The sequence below is a fragment of the Capra hircus genome, chromosome 10 (assembly GCF_001704415.2).
Source record: "Capra hircus breed San Clemente chromosome 10, ASM170441v1, whole genome shotgun sequence".
In the NCBI taxonomy this organism is placed as follows: Eukaryota; Metazoa; Chordata; class Mammalia; order Artiodactyla; family Bovidae; genus Capra; species Capra hircus.
Window position 1 is genome coordinate 70471234 of NC_030817.1, and position 14316 is coordinate 70485549.

Consider the following 14316-nt stretch of genomic DNA (forward strand, 5'->3'; position numbering starts at 1 on the left):
CCCTAAGAATGTTGCCACCTTCCAAATGTGTCTTCTGCCACATTCTTTCTTTTAAACCAGCAGGAGAGTTGGAAGAAGGATAAGAGGCTGGCCCGTACAAACACTCCTGGCATGCCATGCTGGTCTCTGAGGTCTCCCCTGCTGCTTTAGAAAAAGGAGCCCTACAGACAAATGAAAGGCCCATGGGGACATTCTCATGCAAGCCCCTTCCTGCCAAACACCAAGTGGCTTTAGATTGTTGGTGTTGGTGTGGTTTGGCCTGAGTTGAAGAATAGAGACTTGAGAACCATTTGTTTCCACACCGTTTTGGGTGAAGTGCTATATTTTTCACTTTAAAAGCCCATTTAAAAAGAAAAATATGGTTTGAAAGGAGGACACAATTTGGAAGCCATCACACTTAATGGAGTCCCTTTTCAGTGTAACACTTTGTACTATCAATTCTCTTCTAAATTGTCACCACCTGGAGAAAACCCACCCTTGATTGTCTTACCACTCTTGCTTAAAAACACCATCTTCTGTATATTTTTCCTATTTCAGATTTTTAAAACTTTTTTGTGAATTCTACCAAGTATGAAGTGTACGCAGTGTGCCAGGGACATATTACCATCAGCTTCCAATTACACAGATTATCTCAGAATTAAAAGAAAAACCAGCAAGCTGGGCCTAATAGGAATAAAGGCTTTTTCTGACAATTAATTAACAATTGACCAGACATTGTTAGATAATGGACTTCATAAAGTCTGGAGGATGTAGGAAGAAGAAGTAATTTTTTGGAACTAGTCAGGCAGTTGATTGGGCTTCCCAGGTAGTGCTAGCAGTAAAGAACCCGCCTGTCAATGCAGGAGACATAAGAGACTGGGGTTCCATCCCTGCACTGGGAAGATCCCCTGGAGGATGGTGTGACAACCCAGTCCAGTATGCTTGCCTGGAGAATCCCATGGATAGAGGAGCCTGGAGGGCTATGATTCAGAGTCACAAGGAGTCAGACTCGACTGAAGTGACTTAGTAAGCCTGCAGGTACTTTATTATACTTGTTGCCGCAGTCTGAAATATTCATCTAGTTTTGAAGAGACGAGAGGGTTTTGAAGTTAAAGTCACTTCTTTCCAACCATTCACTCTCCTTTTGTCCTTTATCTTGAGTGGCCTGCCTAGTTTCTCAGCCTGAAAGTCCCACTGTCAACTCAAAGGTAACTTTTAGAAAATTGAGTTTGTGCCCCTTTACCATAACAAGTAGGAATTCCTCTGAAATTTCCAATTTTTATCAAATGAATACGATAGCATACCAGACATAGATTCTCAAGTTTATCCTCTTATAATAGCACTTCTATTTGTATCTCTTCTTTGCCATCTAAACACAATTCACAGCAGTTCTCCAAGCCACAGGTCCCACTTCTTTTGTATTTCTACCAACTTAGTCTGAGTGTACATTTCCCTCTTCTGCTTGGAATATAACAGCTTTCTACCATTTAGCTTCTTGCTTCTCACCAGCTCATATGTAGCCCTTAGAATAGATCTTCCTCAAGCACCATATTTTATCTATCATTCTACTCTTTAGGAATTTCAGAGGTTCAATTTGTTACTCAAGAACTTCCACCTGGGTGGGGGAAATAGGGAAATATTGGTCAAAGGATGCAAACTTCTAGCTTCAAGATGAGAAAGTTCTAGAAGTCCAGTGCACAGCCAGGTGATGATAATTAACAGTCTTATGTATTTGAAAGTTGCTAAGAGAATAGATCTTAAATGTTCTTGCGGTGAAAAAGAAGTGGTAATTATGTGATGTGATGGAGGTGTCAGATAATCATTTTGTAATATGAATGTGTCAAATCAACACTACCTTAAGTTTATACAATATCACATGTCAGACTTGTTCAGTTGCTCAGTTGTGTCCACCTCTTTGTGACCCCATGAACTGCAGCATGCCAGGGTTCCCTGTCTTTCACTATCTCCTGCAGTTTGCTCAGACTCGTCCGTTGACTCAGTGATGCCATCCAATTATCTCATCCTCTGTCACCCCCTTCTCCTCCTGCCCTCAATCTTTCCTGGTATCAGGATCTTTTCCAATGAGTCAGCTATTTGCATCAGGTGGCCAAAGTATTGGAGCTTCAAGATCAGTCCTTCCAATGAATATTCAGTGTTGATTTCCTTTAGGATTGACTGGTTTGATCTCCTTGCTATCCAAGGGACTCTCAAGAGTCTTCTCCAGCACTGCAGTTTGAAACCATCAATTCTTTGGTGTTCAGCCTTCTTTATATGGTCCAACTCCCATATTCACACATGACTACTGGAAAAACAATAGCTTTGACTATGTCAGGGAAGGTTTGACTGTGTCAGACCTTTGGTGGCAAGGTGATGTCTCTGTTTTTTAATATGCTGTCTAGCTTTTCTTCCAAGGAGCAAGTGTCTTTTAATTTCATGGCTGTAGTCACCATCCACAGTGATTTTTGGAGCCCAAGTCACTATTTCCACTTTTCCCCCATCTATTTGCCATGATGATGGAACTGGATGACATGATCTTAGTTTTTAAATGCTGCGTTTTAAGCCAGCTTTTTCATTCTCCTCTTTCACGCTCATCAAGAGGCTCTTTAGTTCCCCTTCCTTCTCTGCTATTAAAGTGGTATCATCTGGATATCTGACATTGTTGATATTTCTTCAAGCAGTCTTGATGTCAGACTTATACAATGTTATATATCAGTTGTATCTCAATAAAGCTGAAAAAATAAAGGTGCCTCCCCTAGCTTGTGTATTAACTGTGGTTGTGTTTTCCAGACCAAAACCAGGAGCCTGTCAGAATTCAGTGCCTGCACCCTCCCTTGCACACATTGGGCCTTAGTCTACTTCAGTGTCTTCACACACACCATTTCCTTATTTCCTTCTTTCTCAATAATCTATACTATTTTAATCTGGTCCAACTTCCCTCCTCCAAGAAGGTGATGATTAACTTGACTTCTGACTTCTCTTTTGACCCCATCACACTTATTTACTGAGTGTAGACCATGTTTATTTAGGATTAAGATGTATTCTCAAATTGTGCTCTTTGATTTGTTACTGTAGTTGTGAAGAGTAAAATTCTTTAAAGGCATAAGTTGCATTTTCAAAATTTTAAATATATATGTGGACATAGAGAGAGTCATATAATGATATATTTTCATATTATATATAAGTTCTTATTATATATTACCTTGTGATATTTTGTCATTAAACTTGTCTTTTGTTAGATATAGTGCATAGAAGTTATCAGTGTGTGATGCATGCATAGGTTACTGTGGACCTTAAAAATTATTCATTCTAAATTTTTTAGAATTGAAAAAGGATGAAAATAGGCCATACGGAATTCCTGCTTCTTTATTCCTTGCTGCCCTTCCTATCCTCTATCTTCCCACCACCCCCCAACTCTGGGACCTGTACGCAGCCCCAGAGAAAACTCTACTAGGATAATCCTCTAAACACTGAAGAGGTTTGTCCTGAGTAACTGTTGATTGACCAAAGGGGAACATAGGGTAGAGCAAGGAACGAGGTTTTGAAAAAAGTCTGTTCATCCTGGTGAAAGTGAGAAAGCAGAGAAGAGAGCAAACACTAGAACATGGCTTGATGGCAAAAAAAGATGTTTAAACAGCCATTCTTTTCTCCTTCGTTTTCAGCATTCCTGCCACCCACAGAATTTCTGTCTATGACCTATGTGGGTATATGTCTACATATCCTGGAGTTGATAACCCTTTTTACCCTTCCTTCCAGCAGCCACACAGAAAACTTAGCCAGGTGTTAATCTCTGCAGTTTTTTGCCTGATATGTGTATGTGTGTACATACATACACATACATGTATGTGTATACACACATGTACACATACATACTTGCATATGATTACTGACTTCTCACAGCTTATCTCAAGGCCACATTGTTTCCTGTCCCACTTGGTTGACAGGGCATCTCTGACATGACAGATGTATCCACTAAGAACAGGATCGTGCATTTGAAACCAGTTTAATTCTTAGCAAGGCGATGCATATGGCTTATGGAGATTTTGTTGTTGATTTTTTTTCCTTATATATTACTCAGGGAAGCCTGTGTCAGTATAAATCAGTGGTAACGAAATCAACATTATGGCATCTTTGATACTGCATTTGCAAAAGCCTTTCTGGATGTTGTTTAATTCAAGGCTTAATGATTGATATTGTAGACAGTGAATAAACATTTTTGATGGATCTGTTTGCTCACAGATTTAAAAAAGTGAATCCCTTTTTCTCTTGGATTTAAAGAGTGAAATGCCATTGAAGAGGAAACAGTTCACATGTGGTCATCACAGGTTGGTGGCAACAAAAGTAGAAACCCACTTAGGGTAAAATTTGCTGTCAGGAAAAATGGAGCATTCTTTCTGAACTCAGGAACGTGGTTCATGCGAGCTTGCTTGTGGATGGTTGCTACAATAAGGCTCCTTTCATACAGGTGTGTTTATGCCCCAGGCTTGCTGGCCACAGTCCATTCCATTTACAGAAGCTGAATTAAACAATAACTACCGCATTGCAAAAAATGGTGGGGAGGGGGGAGGGGGGGAAAGGTGAGCGTCAAAGGAGATGCCTGAGAGCTTTGTTCGGGCCAAGAAAAACCCTGTTGCAGTTGTCAGAGCTTGTTGATGTTGCTGGGAACGGCACTTTTTTTTTCTCCTGGATTTTGTGGTTCTGCCTTAGGAAAGAAAGTAAAATAGAACGGAAGAACAAAGTCCTACTCTATAAATCAGCAGCTGCTCCTTGCCAGATCAAAGGAGTGACATTTTTGCTCCTGGACTACTTGTCCACTTGAGGGCTTGACAGGCAGCTAACAGCTGGCCTGCTAGACTGTATGGGAGATTCCGCCTACATCTTCTTCCGAGCAGATGACAAGCTAATCAGAGAGATATCCATAGCATAGGGCATGTGAGTGCACCTTGATCTCCTCAAACATAGCTGATATATAATTGCTAAACAGCTTGGTATATTTTTGGCAAGTTAATGCTCAGGTGGCTTCCACTGAGAAGTAGGATAGAGAATTAATACTCCAATCAAAGGGGGTCTTGAAAGCTAAAGAAATGCTAGATTTGTAAGGATCTCCTCCTGTTAGCACGAATTAGTAAGTGGCTAGGAACATGATGAGAACCAGCTAAAATGTGTGTAACTGATTGTCAAGTGACTGGTTGATTTTTTCGAAGCCCAGTCAGGCAATAAGGTTCAGATAGATGAACAGGGACTTCATAATTGGAAATTTTGAAGATGATTACTCCTGTTTTTTTATGCTGATAGAACTGAATAACGTTATAGATGTATCTTCCGTGTCTGCAAAGAATCGTTTTCAGAAGCACTATTAGGAGTATAGGTATACAGATCTGAAATTTTAATGTCAGTAGTAAAACTTTCAAAGTAATTCAATTTCTAGTTGATTTCCATCTGCAATAAATCATGTAGAGAATGAGGTAATACACTACAACTTATGTCTATTGACTTAGTATTTTATCTTTAAGAGGATAGATTCTAGATATGAATAGCTAAGGAAGTTTGCGTATTTCCTCCTCCTTTGCTTTCAAGTAGCTTTGAAAGATCACTTTTATAGTGCATGATAAATAGCCACATATGAATAATCTGATGGTGTTCTGAAAGAGTAACAGTGCTTCAAAATCATAACCTGCTGGGATGTTTTGTTATTGAGTGTGATTATCCTTATGGAATAGTGTTTATTGTTCTTCAGTATTATAAAGAAAATAAAAGATAATTCCCTATCTTCAAGGAATTTCTCAAATACTTTTATTAAAAAGTCTCTACTATTGGCCATGTAAGCCTGAGTCGAATAGGATGCCAAATTCTCCAGGTCATTCTAAAGATTTTTTAAGTTATAAAAAACAGTCAAGCTTATTATTAAAAACTTAAACAGTGCAGAGCTACATGAAATAAAAACAGAAATCAACCATTTCCCTGCTATCCATTCCTGAGAGAGAACAGTTTCCACAAAAACACATCAGTCCAAATTTTCCTGTCGGAGGCACTGACAGAATGAAATGTATTAAATTACTCTAAATTGTTTGGTGCCCAAAACGAGTGATTAAAGGACTGTTTAGATGTGACATACCTAAAGAGAATAGTGTGTGCATATTCACAGCTCCGGTTCTTGATTAAAACTTGATCTTTGCAAGTTTCTGTTCTTAGTGAGAGTACTAGATCGTGTGTTTGGTATGTGACCTAGAGCAGGAATTCTCAAATTTAAATGTGCTTGTGTCACCTGGAAATATTTTAGAATATTGATTCAGATTCATTAGTGCCAAGGTGTGTGCGTGTGAAGTCGCTTCAGTCATGTCCGACTCTTTGCAACCCTATGGATTGTAGGCCACCAGGCTCCTCTGCCCGAGGGATTCTGCAGGCAAGAATATTGGAGTGGGTTGCCGTGCCCTCCTGCAGGGGATCTTCCCAACCCAGAGACTGGCAGATGGGTTCTTTACCACGAGCACCACCTGGGAAGTGCCAGGGTAGGGACCACTTATCTCTGTAGCTCTAACGAGCTTGAGTTGATGTTGATATGGTTGGTCCATGGAGCACTGAGTTGCAAGGATCCAAAGAATTGTTAAGAGAGTGATTCCAAAATAGCTCACCCCACTACCCTGCCCCCCAGCAGACACCCACTCCAGTGTCTAAAATCCCCACCATGACATTATATACTTGGATTAGCTGTAATCTCTGGGAAGACCCTACATGGCATGAACACACGCTACCTTCAGGGGTACAGCACATTATTATCCTCTTATCAATCAGCTTGGCTTTGTTTGATAATAACCCACGTAGTGTTAATTATTACCTGTAAGAGAACAGAGCTCTTTAGGAGGGGGCATTGTATAGATACATTTTGAGTGTAAGTTAACATTTAACAAGCCTTTACTATGTGCCAGGTACTGTGGCACAAAGATGTTACAAGCAATACCCTCCTTAATCCTCAAAATGATCTGGGCTCAACTATCACCCCAGTTTATAGATAGGAATCAAACTGAACCTTGGACGTTTACATAGACTTGCCCAAGGTGACACAGCAAGGAAAGGGCAGAAAATATGTTCCTGTGCTCTTCATCACTTCGCTCTACAGAGAAGTCTGGAATATGGAACAATATCTGAGAAGGGTTTACCTAAAGTAGGGTATTTTAGTAAAGAACCTATGTGAGCCCTCCTATCTTGAAGGAAGAATTAAGATGAAATGATTTTGGGAAACCACAGTAGAAAGCTGTCGAAAGATAAGCATCACCTCCTTGATCATTTTGCTCAGGGCTTTTCATGTCAGCATAAACACTCCACTACTCAAGGCATATTCGTAAAGCTACAAAAGGTGTGTGAGTCCAGATTAATATCGTGTTTTCATATTGTAAACTTAGAAGTGTTAGTTCATGGTGTTTTGAGAGTTGTAGACTAATCTGTGTGTGTAGTCAGTCACTAAGTGGTGTCTGACTCTTTGCAACCCCGTGGACTATAGCCCACCAGGCTCCTCTGTCCATGGGATTTCAAAGGTAAGAATACCAGAGTGGGTTGCCATTTCTTTCTCCAGGGGATCTTCTCAACCCAGGGATCAAACCTGCATCTCCAGTAGACCAATCTCACCTCTACCAAATTAAAAATCAAGCTGCAGCTCTGGGAAATTGATTATGAACCATAACTGTATCCCTAAATAACCCATGAATCTCATTCGTTTACCTTACTTTGCTCACAATTGTGTGGGAGAAAAGACCCACTATCTGGCCACCCATGAAAAATGCGGGTTTGAGACATGACTCAGTCATTTGTGTGTTGGAGTACACATTCAAAGGTATTAAATCTGCTTAATTCACTGATTCAACCTTTTCAGTATATCTCACTGAGAAAACCCTCCTCTTAGCCATAAGCACAGCGCAAGAGATAGACATGCTTTCTTCTTGAACTCAGAAAAGTCAAAGAAACTTAATAATGGACTTGTCCTGATGAGACTTCACTGTTGCAAATCCCAACCAGTAGCAAGCTTTGTGAATAAGCGCCTTCTCTGATGAGTTTTGTGGCTGAGAAAAGTGAAGAAACAGGTTTTTCATTTTTTAAAAGGTCCCCAATCACCAAGGTATTTGGACAATACCTCTTCCACGTTGATCTGATCTCTCTTCAGCATTTCTACCTCTGCTTCTCTGACCAGACCAATCCATGCAAAATCTTCACGTCCAGGGATTCTTGATGCCTCCTTGGAGGGTTCAGGGCTGGCATCTTTCCAGCTGACTCCATGGAGGCCTACACTTTCTAACAAAAGGAATGCTGCCAAAAGGAATGGGTTACCAGGTGGGGAATGAAGTTAGTGAACCAGAAGGAGGGATTTGTCAGCCATTTAAAAAAAGATGGAGAAAAAGAAAGGAAAAGGAATCAACCAACAATCTGGAAAGATACCCAAGTCTACTTCTGTCAATCTGAAATATGCTCGGGAGTGAACACACTTTAAAAAGAAAATCACCATGGTCAGATTTCTTTGACAGAAAAGTTTGGCTTTTTTTGTGGGGGGTTAAGGTGGGGATGTGGGAGAGGTCTCCAGAAGACCTCTCTCCAAAAAGACAAGATGAGATTCAATGATATTTTCCTCTCTTGGGTTTATTCTTTTTCTATATAAAAGAATCCATCTGCCAGGGCAGAAGACATAGGTTTGATCGTTTGATCCCTGGGTTGGGAAGATCCCCTGAAGAAGGAAATGTCAGCCAGCTCCAGCATTCTTGTCTTGGAAATCCCATGGATGGAGGAGGCTGGCGGGCTACAGTCCATGGGGTCACAAAGAGTTGGACATGGCTTAGCCTAAACACGAGTGCACACATACACATACACAGATATATATTCACTCTAAGTTGACTCAAAAAGGCCTCATGATTCTTGGAACGCCATTGAATTTATTTCTGTAATCAAGTTTATTTTTAAGCTAACCGTCTAAGTATGTAATTTTTAAGGATCACACATACTAATGCATTTTCTATTTTGATAAAATTTAGTGAGAAAGTAGATAGTCTTAGTAGATCCTCTCCAAAGCTTTTGCATGAGCCTGTGTACTAACTTTGTGTTCAACACAAATCAATGGAAGTAGTGTATTTTAGGGTACTCATTCCCTAGGGAGTCACTAATGGAATTATCTCTAGCCCTTACAAAGTGACAGTGAGTCTAATGAATTTTTTTAAGTGGAATCTGGATAAGGGTTAGGCTCACTAGCACATTTTATTTATGGCATTTATCAGAGGTGGCACATTTTACATGCAAGGTGTACAAACCTCAGAATGTTTTTAAGAGCTATTTAATATCTAAGAAGACTTTGTGATTTTGGGTTAAATAGTTTATACCAATAGAAAAGTATGTGTCCTCAACTTCAAAATCATTCTGGGATGACATTACAATTTAGAGCATTTTTTAATATCAGATACAGATGAAAAACCTAACAGTCTTTGGATTGGAAATAACTTGTGGGGGTTTTCATTAAAGTTGGGTGCAGCTTGCTGCATTTTGGTTAGTTGGATGTCTTCAGCAATTTTTCAAATGTTTTGGGTTTGGCAAAGTCCAAAATGTTTTTGCCAACACCCTCTTTTCCCCTTAGTTTTTAAACCCGTGTGAAATTCAAGGATAACTTAATCCATATGTGTCTGATTCATTTACACTTAACTCATCAAAATGTTATTTTGTAAGACCCATTTAATATCCAAGAAACCTTTTTGAGCCTTTTAAGATGTCTTTTGTCTTTGAACCAGTGAGTTGCATTTTTCCATATGAATGGAGCTTGGACCTTGAAAGATGGAAGATCAGGCAATTTTCAATTTAGACTTCAAATTTTAAGTAGATCAAAACTTGATATTCTGCTTATTGCTTGAGCACTGAATAACTTCATCTTAAAATACATATCAGAGAAGGTGGAAAAAACTTTCATGTCATCTCATTTGGGGGAAAGACCACATTTGGAAATTTCACATAAAGAAATAAAAAAAAAATACTTTTAGTTTGATTTGTGTAAGTCTATAATTAAATGGCTTCATTTTATGTACATTGGGTGTGTTTTCTAAGAGTGGCCTATGGATCATCTGTGCAGTGGGAGTAATTTAATTTTTGAGTGTTGAAGTGTTCTTACAGTCAGCTTATTTACTGTTAATTTTGATAATGACATCTATGGTGTTCATAAGATAGCCTAGGATCAGGGGAGCTGACGGTTGGCAAGAGTTGTATGTTAAGAGAGTTCCGAAAAATTGGGACCCATATGTTTTACAAATTCTGTGTGATTTGAAAGAATGTGGTAGAATCAGGAATCTGGCAAGATATAGCACTATGGTTCACAAACATTGTTTGAGAACAACAGTTCAGAGAAACCCTAGCGAAAAAAGCAAAATCTCTCTGACCTGTTGTAAGAAGATCTAGTGAAAACCTTCAGAGGCCTCTCTGCCTATTTGTTTAGGAGAACTGGGCAAAGAAAGGCCATCGTCATAACTGCTAGTGAACGTCCAGTCCATGCCATGGTAACTAGTTGAAAATGTAATACTGGAGTGGCATTTCCAAGTTCAGCACTTCTATAAAGACCTGTGAGCACACAGAATGCTTTTTAATGTTCTGCATTGTTGTGGATCCCCCATTGAACAACCTTTTGAGAGGACCCCGTTTTTACTAATGTAAACATTCTGACGAGTATCCAAAGAAATGACCTTTGAGTGAACCTCTAACCTTCCCTGTAATTATTTGTTTGAAGACAGTGTGGAGTTCTCCTGCTGAGAACTAAGGACCATGATGCCTTGCAACTCTGTGAGGAAGGGAGTGTTTGGGGGAACTGTTGAGAAAGACATAAAGAAGGGAACAACCTCCAGATGTAAATAATAAAAGAGTAAAAGGGTGAAATTAAAAAGGGAAAAAATAGCAATTCGTTTTACCTAAAGAGTTGCTCTATAGGAAAAAACAAAACCGGGATTACTAGTACCTAAGAGGTGAAAACCCTGCCATGTGTGTCCTCCATTAGAAACTTCAAGGAGAAGAGGAAAGGTTTCTCCCACTCTTCTGAGCATCTCAATGGGTCATAATCTGAGCTGATGAAAGGAGTTTTCTGGTGCGACTCTCAGGTCAGTTGTCCTTGAAAGGTCCCAGTAAGAACAGTGAGGGAAAGAGTAGACCACTAAGATTTGAGGGGTACTTCTAAAAGGCTTTGTGATCTATCTGATCAGCTATTCCTCAGCAACACTTAAAAGCGCCTAGAGGGAATATATACCTTTTCCACTCTCTTCTTTTTGTTTTCACCTCATATAACCTGTCACTTACTTGCCCAAACCTGAGGGGGTGTGACATTTTTGACAACCTGAGCTACACGTACTTAAGTAATAAAGAAGTGCATTGTTTGCCAAACAGACGCCTTATGCAAAAGACTCCTTTGGTTTTCTCCCGGCTATTTTTCTTCAATGTAATTGTATTCCCACCAGAGTGCTCACAGGAGGCCTAAAAGGGTGTGGGCTGCTGTCCTCTGCAAAAGGGACTTCAACACCATAGGAGCACAGAGCTGCCAGCACACACTAGAATTTTCCTGGCTAATTTCAAAGAAGGAGCTTTCAGTTCCTGACTGTGACCCCATGCGAACTCATTAATCATGAAGTCCCCCTGCACTTAAGATTTCAAACTGGGAATACTGGGAATGAGCAAACTCCAGGAGATAGTGAAGGACAGGGGAGCTTGGTGTGCTGTAGTCCATAGGGTTGCAATACTGGGAAAGATCATCCATGGTTCTATTTTGAAGGAACAGCTAGCTATAGGCTAGGCAACCCCCTCCCTCCGTGTCCCCCCTGAAAATGCACAGCCAGTGAATCTTGTGCATCAGCTCAAGTGTGTGGGGAATGCATGTCATTAAATGCACGGGGACAGGGGTAACTCGCAAATGGTAGAAAATTGGTTTGTTTTTATTAAATTTGGAGAAATAAAGGAGATTTCTTATCATCTTACTCTGTTTGTACATGAATATTTGATGGGCATTATTAAACATTAAAGTAACATGAAGTAGGCACTTATTTTTGGATTTCCAACAAAATTAGATCCAGGCTTCTAGACGAAATAACTGCTTCTCCTTTACATTCCTGTGATTCAGCCACCACCTGATTTGAAAATGTTTCTTAGACTCTAATATCAACCATGTGTACCTGAGGCTCTGTCTTTCTAGTGGGTTGAAAGGTGGCTGGGTTTATGGTTGGCAGTTACCTTTATCCCTGCCCTGGGTGTCCCAGCTTAGACTGGAAAGGCCGCCCCCAGCTGGCACTGACCTCTAAATGACCCCTAACTTTACAGGCTTAAACTGCAGGAGTTGCCGAAGAGCAGAAGTCTTTCTGGCCAGCACTTATTACTGCTGTGTTGGTGATAAAACTTCAGACAGCCTAATTGATGGCTTTGCTGACCTAACAATACCTTGTGAAAGCTGAGTGCCAGAGCCTGGTCTCCATTTATGACCAGCTGCAAGGGGAAGCGGGATCTCCCTATGATGGAGTTTAGGGAAAGGGGGAAAATCTTCCAGCCTGTGAACTTAAGATTCTGACTTGTTCAAGAGGCAGAAGCACAGTTGCAAATTAATATAAGTTTTCACAGGGAAAACTTTTTTCTCTTCCTGAGTAACTTGTTTTTAGCAAGTCAGCCTCGGCTTGGTTATGAGATGACAGGGGAGATGATCCAGTCAGCTATTTTTGAACATGGAGAGGAAAAATTGCCTTCAAATTAAAAGGATAATTTTTGGTAGATGTTCAACTGTACTGTATTCTCCACAGCGTGCGAAGGTGTTCATGGAGCACACAGATTGCATTTGCTGACTGGTCGTCTCTATTCTATTTCAGGTTTATTAATGCCAGAAGAAGAATAGTACAGCCCATGATTGACCAGTCAAATCGAGCAGGCAAGTTCCAACTCGTGTCTGTGTTCCCATCCCTGAGGCACAAATCCTCATCAAATTATACTTTAGGAGTTTCACCACCTGGTAAAGAAATGCTTCCATCAGGCATTCTGGGAGAATTTTGTCTTTTAATGTCCCCAGAATTCCATTCTAGGAAGCAACTTCACTAATTGGTGCTAATTGGAGATTTCCCACCCTGACTCTACTGAAACTGCTTTTTATTTTCTTTCTGAATTGGTAATTGGGCACACGTATTAGTGCCACAAGCAGTTTGTTTAACTGTGAGCTCTGGAATTACTCATTGCTTGTTTGCATCCAATCATTAGCACACTCTCATTTTCTCCTTACCCATAATTCCTTGGTGTGCATGTTGCTTTCACTCCTGGAACATCCCCTGTTAAACTCATTGTATCCATTCATTTGCTTTGACTATTCATGATATTCTATTAAAGCCTGACATGCTGCATTGCCAGCATTATTTTTTATTAAAATGCTTCCCATCCATCTCATGAAAACACATGTGGGGTTTTCTCACAGTATCTCTCAGTTTCTCTAAAGCTATTATTACACGGTATGGTCAGAACCCTACCCAGGAACTCCTAATCATTCTACTTTGAAATAGGCATTTCCTTTTACTGCAGACTTGTGGTGCCTGCAAGGTCTGTGGGGAAAAAGCTATTTTCCATGTAGATGATGACTGTTGTCACTCACGAGGATGTCAAACAGGATGGAGACTTAAGCTGTGGCCTCAGTTTAAAGAATTTAAGAAAAATCAGATTCCTTTGGCAAAATTTCCCCAACAACCCTGAAATATTGCCCCACTAATGGAGGCTGGGGGCCTGTTGGGGAATCATATAAAACAATTGAAACATTAAATTTACCGTGTTTACGTTTTCTTTGGTATGAGTGAAAAGCAAATGTTCCATTGAGTCTGTTTAACCTTGTAAAACTGTGCTCAAATTTTCAAGTGTTTGTGTCTGATGTGAAATTTTATTAAGCCACCAGAGATGGCAGGATCACCAAATCTTAATAGCATGTGGCAATCTTTATACATCAGGTACCGCCTCTTCCTTGTCCCTCTTCCCCCTAATTGAGAGAGAAAAGTCCAGAAGCAAAGGCTGCTGAGGATGACCCACCTGTTAAACAGGCTGGGGAAGTCTTTCCTCTAGAATGTTGTGCAAAGCTACTCACACATCTTACCTCAACCCTAGAACCGCACATACAGACCACACCCCCACTTTGCAAGTGCCAACCACGTTGTTGCTGTAACGTTTCACTGCTGCAGCAGGAACAATTGCTGATTGTTTGGTATATCTTTTCTTCTTTCTCCTCTGTGTCCTCGAATGACTACAATCAGGTTTTCTTCTTGATCCTTCAGTGAGCCAAGGAGCAGCGTATAGTCCAGAGGGTCAGCCCATGGGGAGCTTTGTGTTGGA

The 14316-nt window shown here is 40.3% G+C and overlaps 1 protein-coding gene across 10 annotated transcripts in view; it reads left to right on the forward strand.

Moving 5' to 3' along the window:
- Positions 1 to 14316, forward strand: part of MEIS2 (Meis homeobox 2) — a 222581-nt gene that overhangs the window by 204100 nt on the left and 4165 nt on the right. For 6 of the 10 annotated variants that reach the window (XM_018054480.1, XM_018054483.1, XM_018054481.1 and 3 more), the window contains 2 exons: positions 12825 to 12883; positions 14238 to 14316. The exon at positions 14238 to 14316 is cut by the window's right edge and continues 32 nt beyond it. In XM_018054480.1, the coding sequence (XP_017909969.1) occupies positions 12825 to 12883; positions 14238 to 14316 (138 nt within the window). The remainder of the gene's footprint in view (positions 1 to 12824; positions 12884 to 14237) is intronic. The other 4 variants (XM_018054485.1, XM_018054482.1, XM_018054490.1 and 1 more) reach the window with 1 other exon arrangement.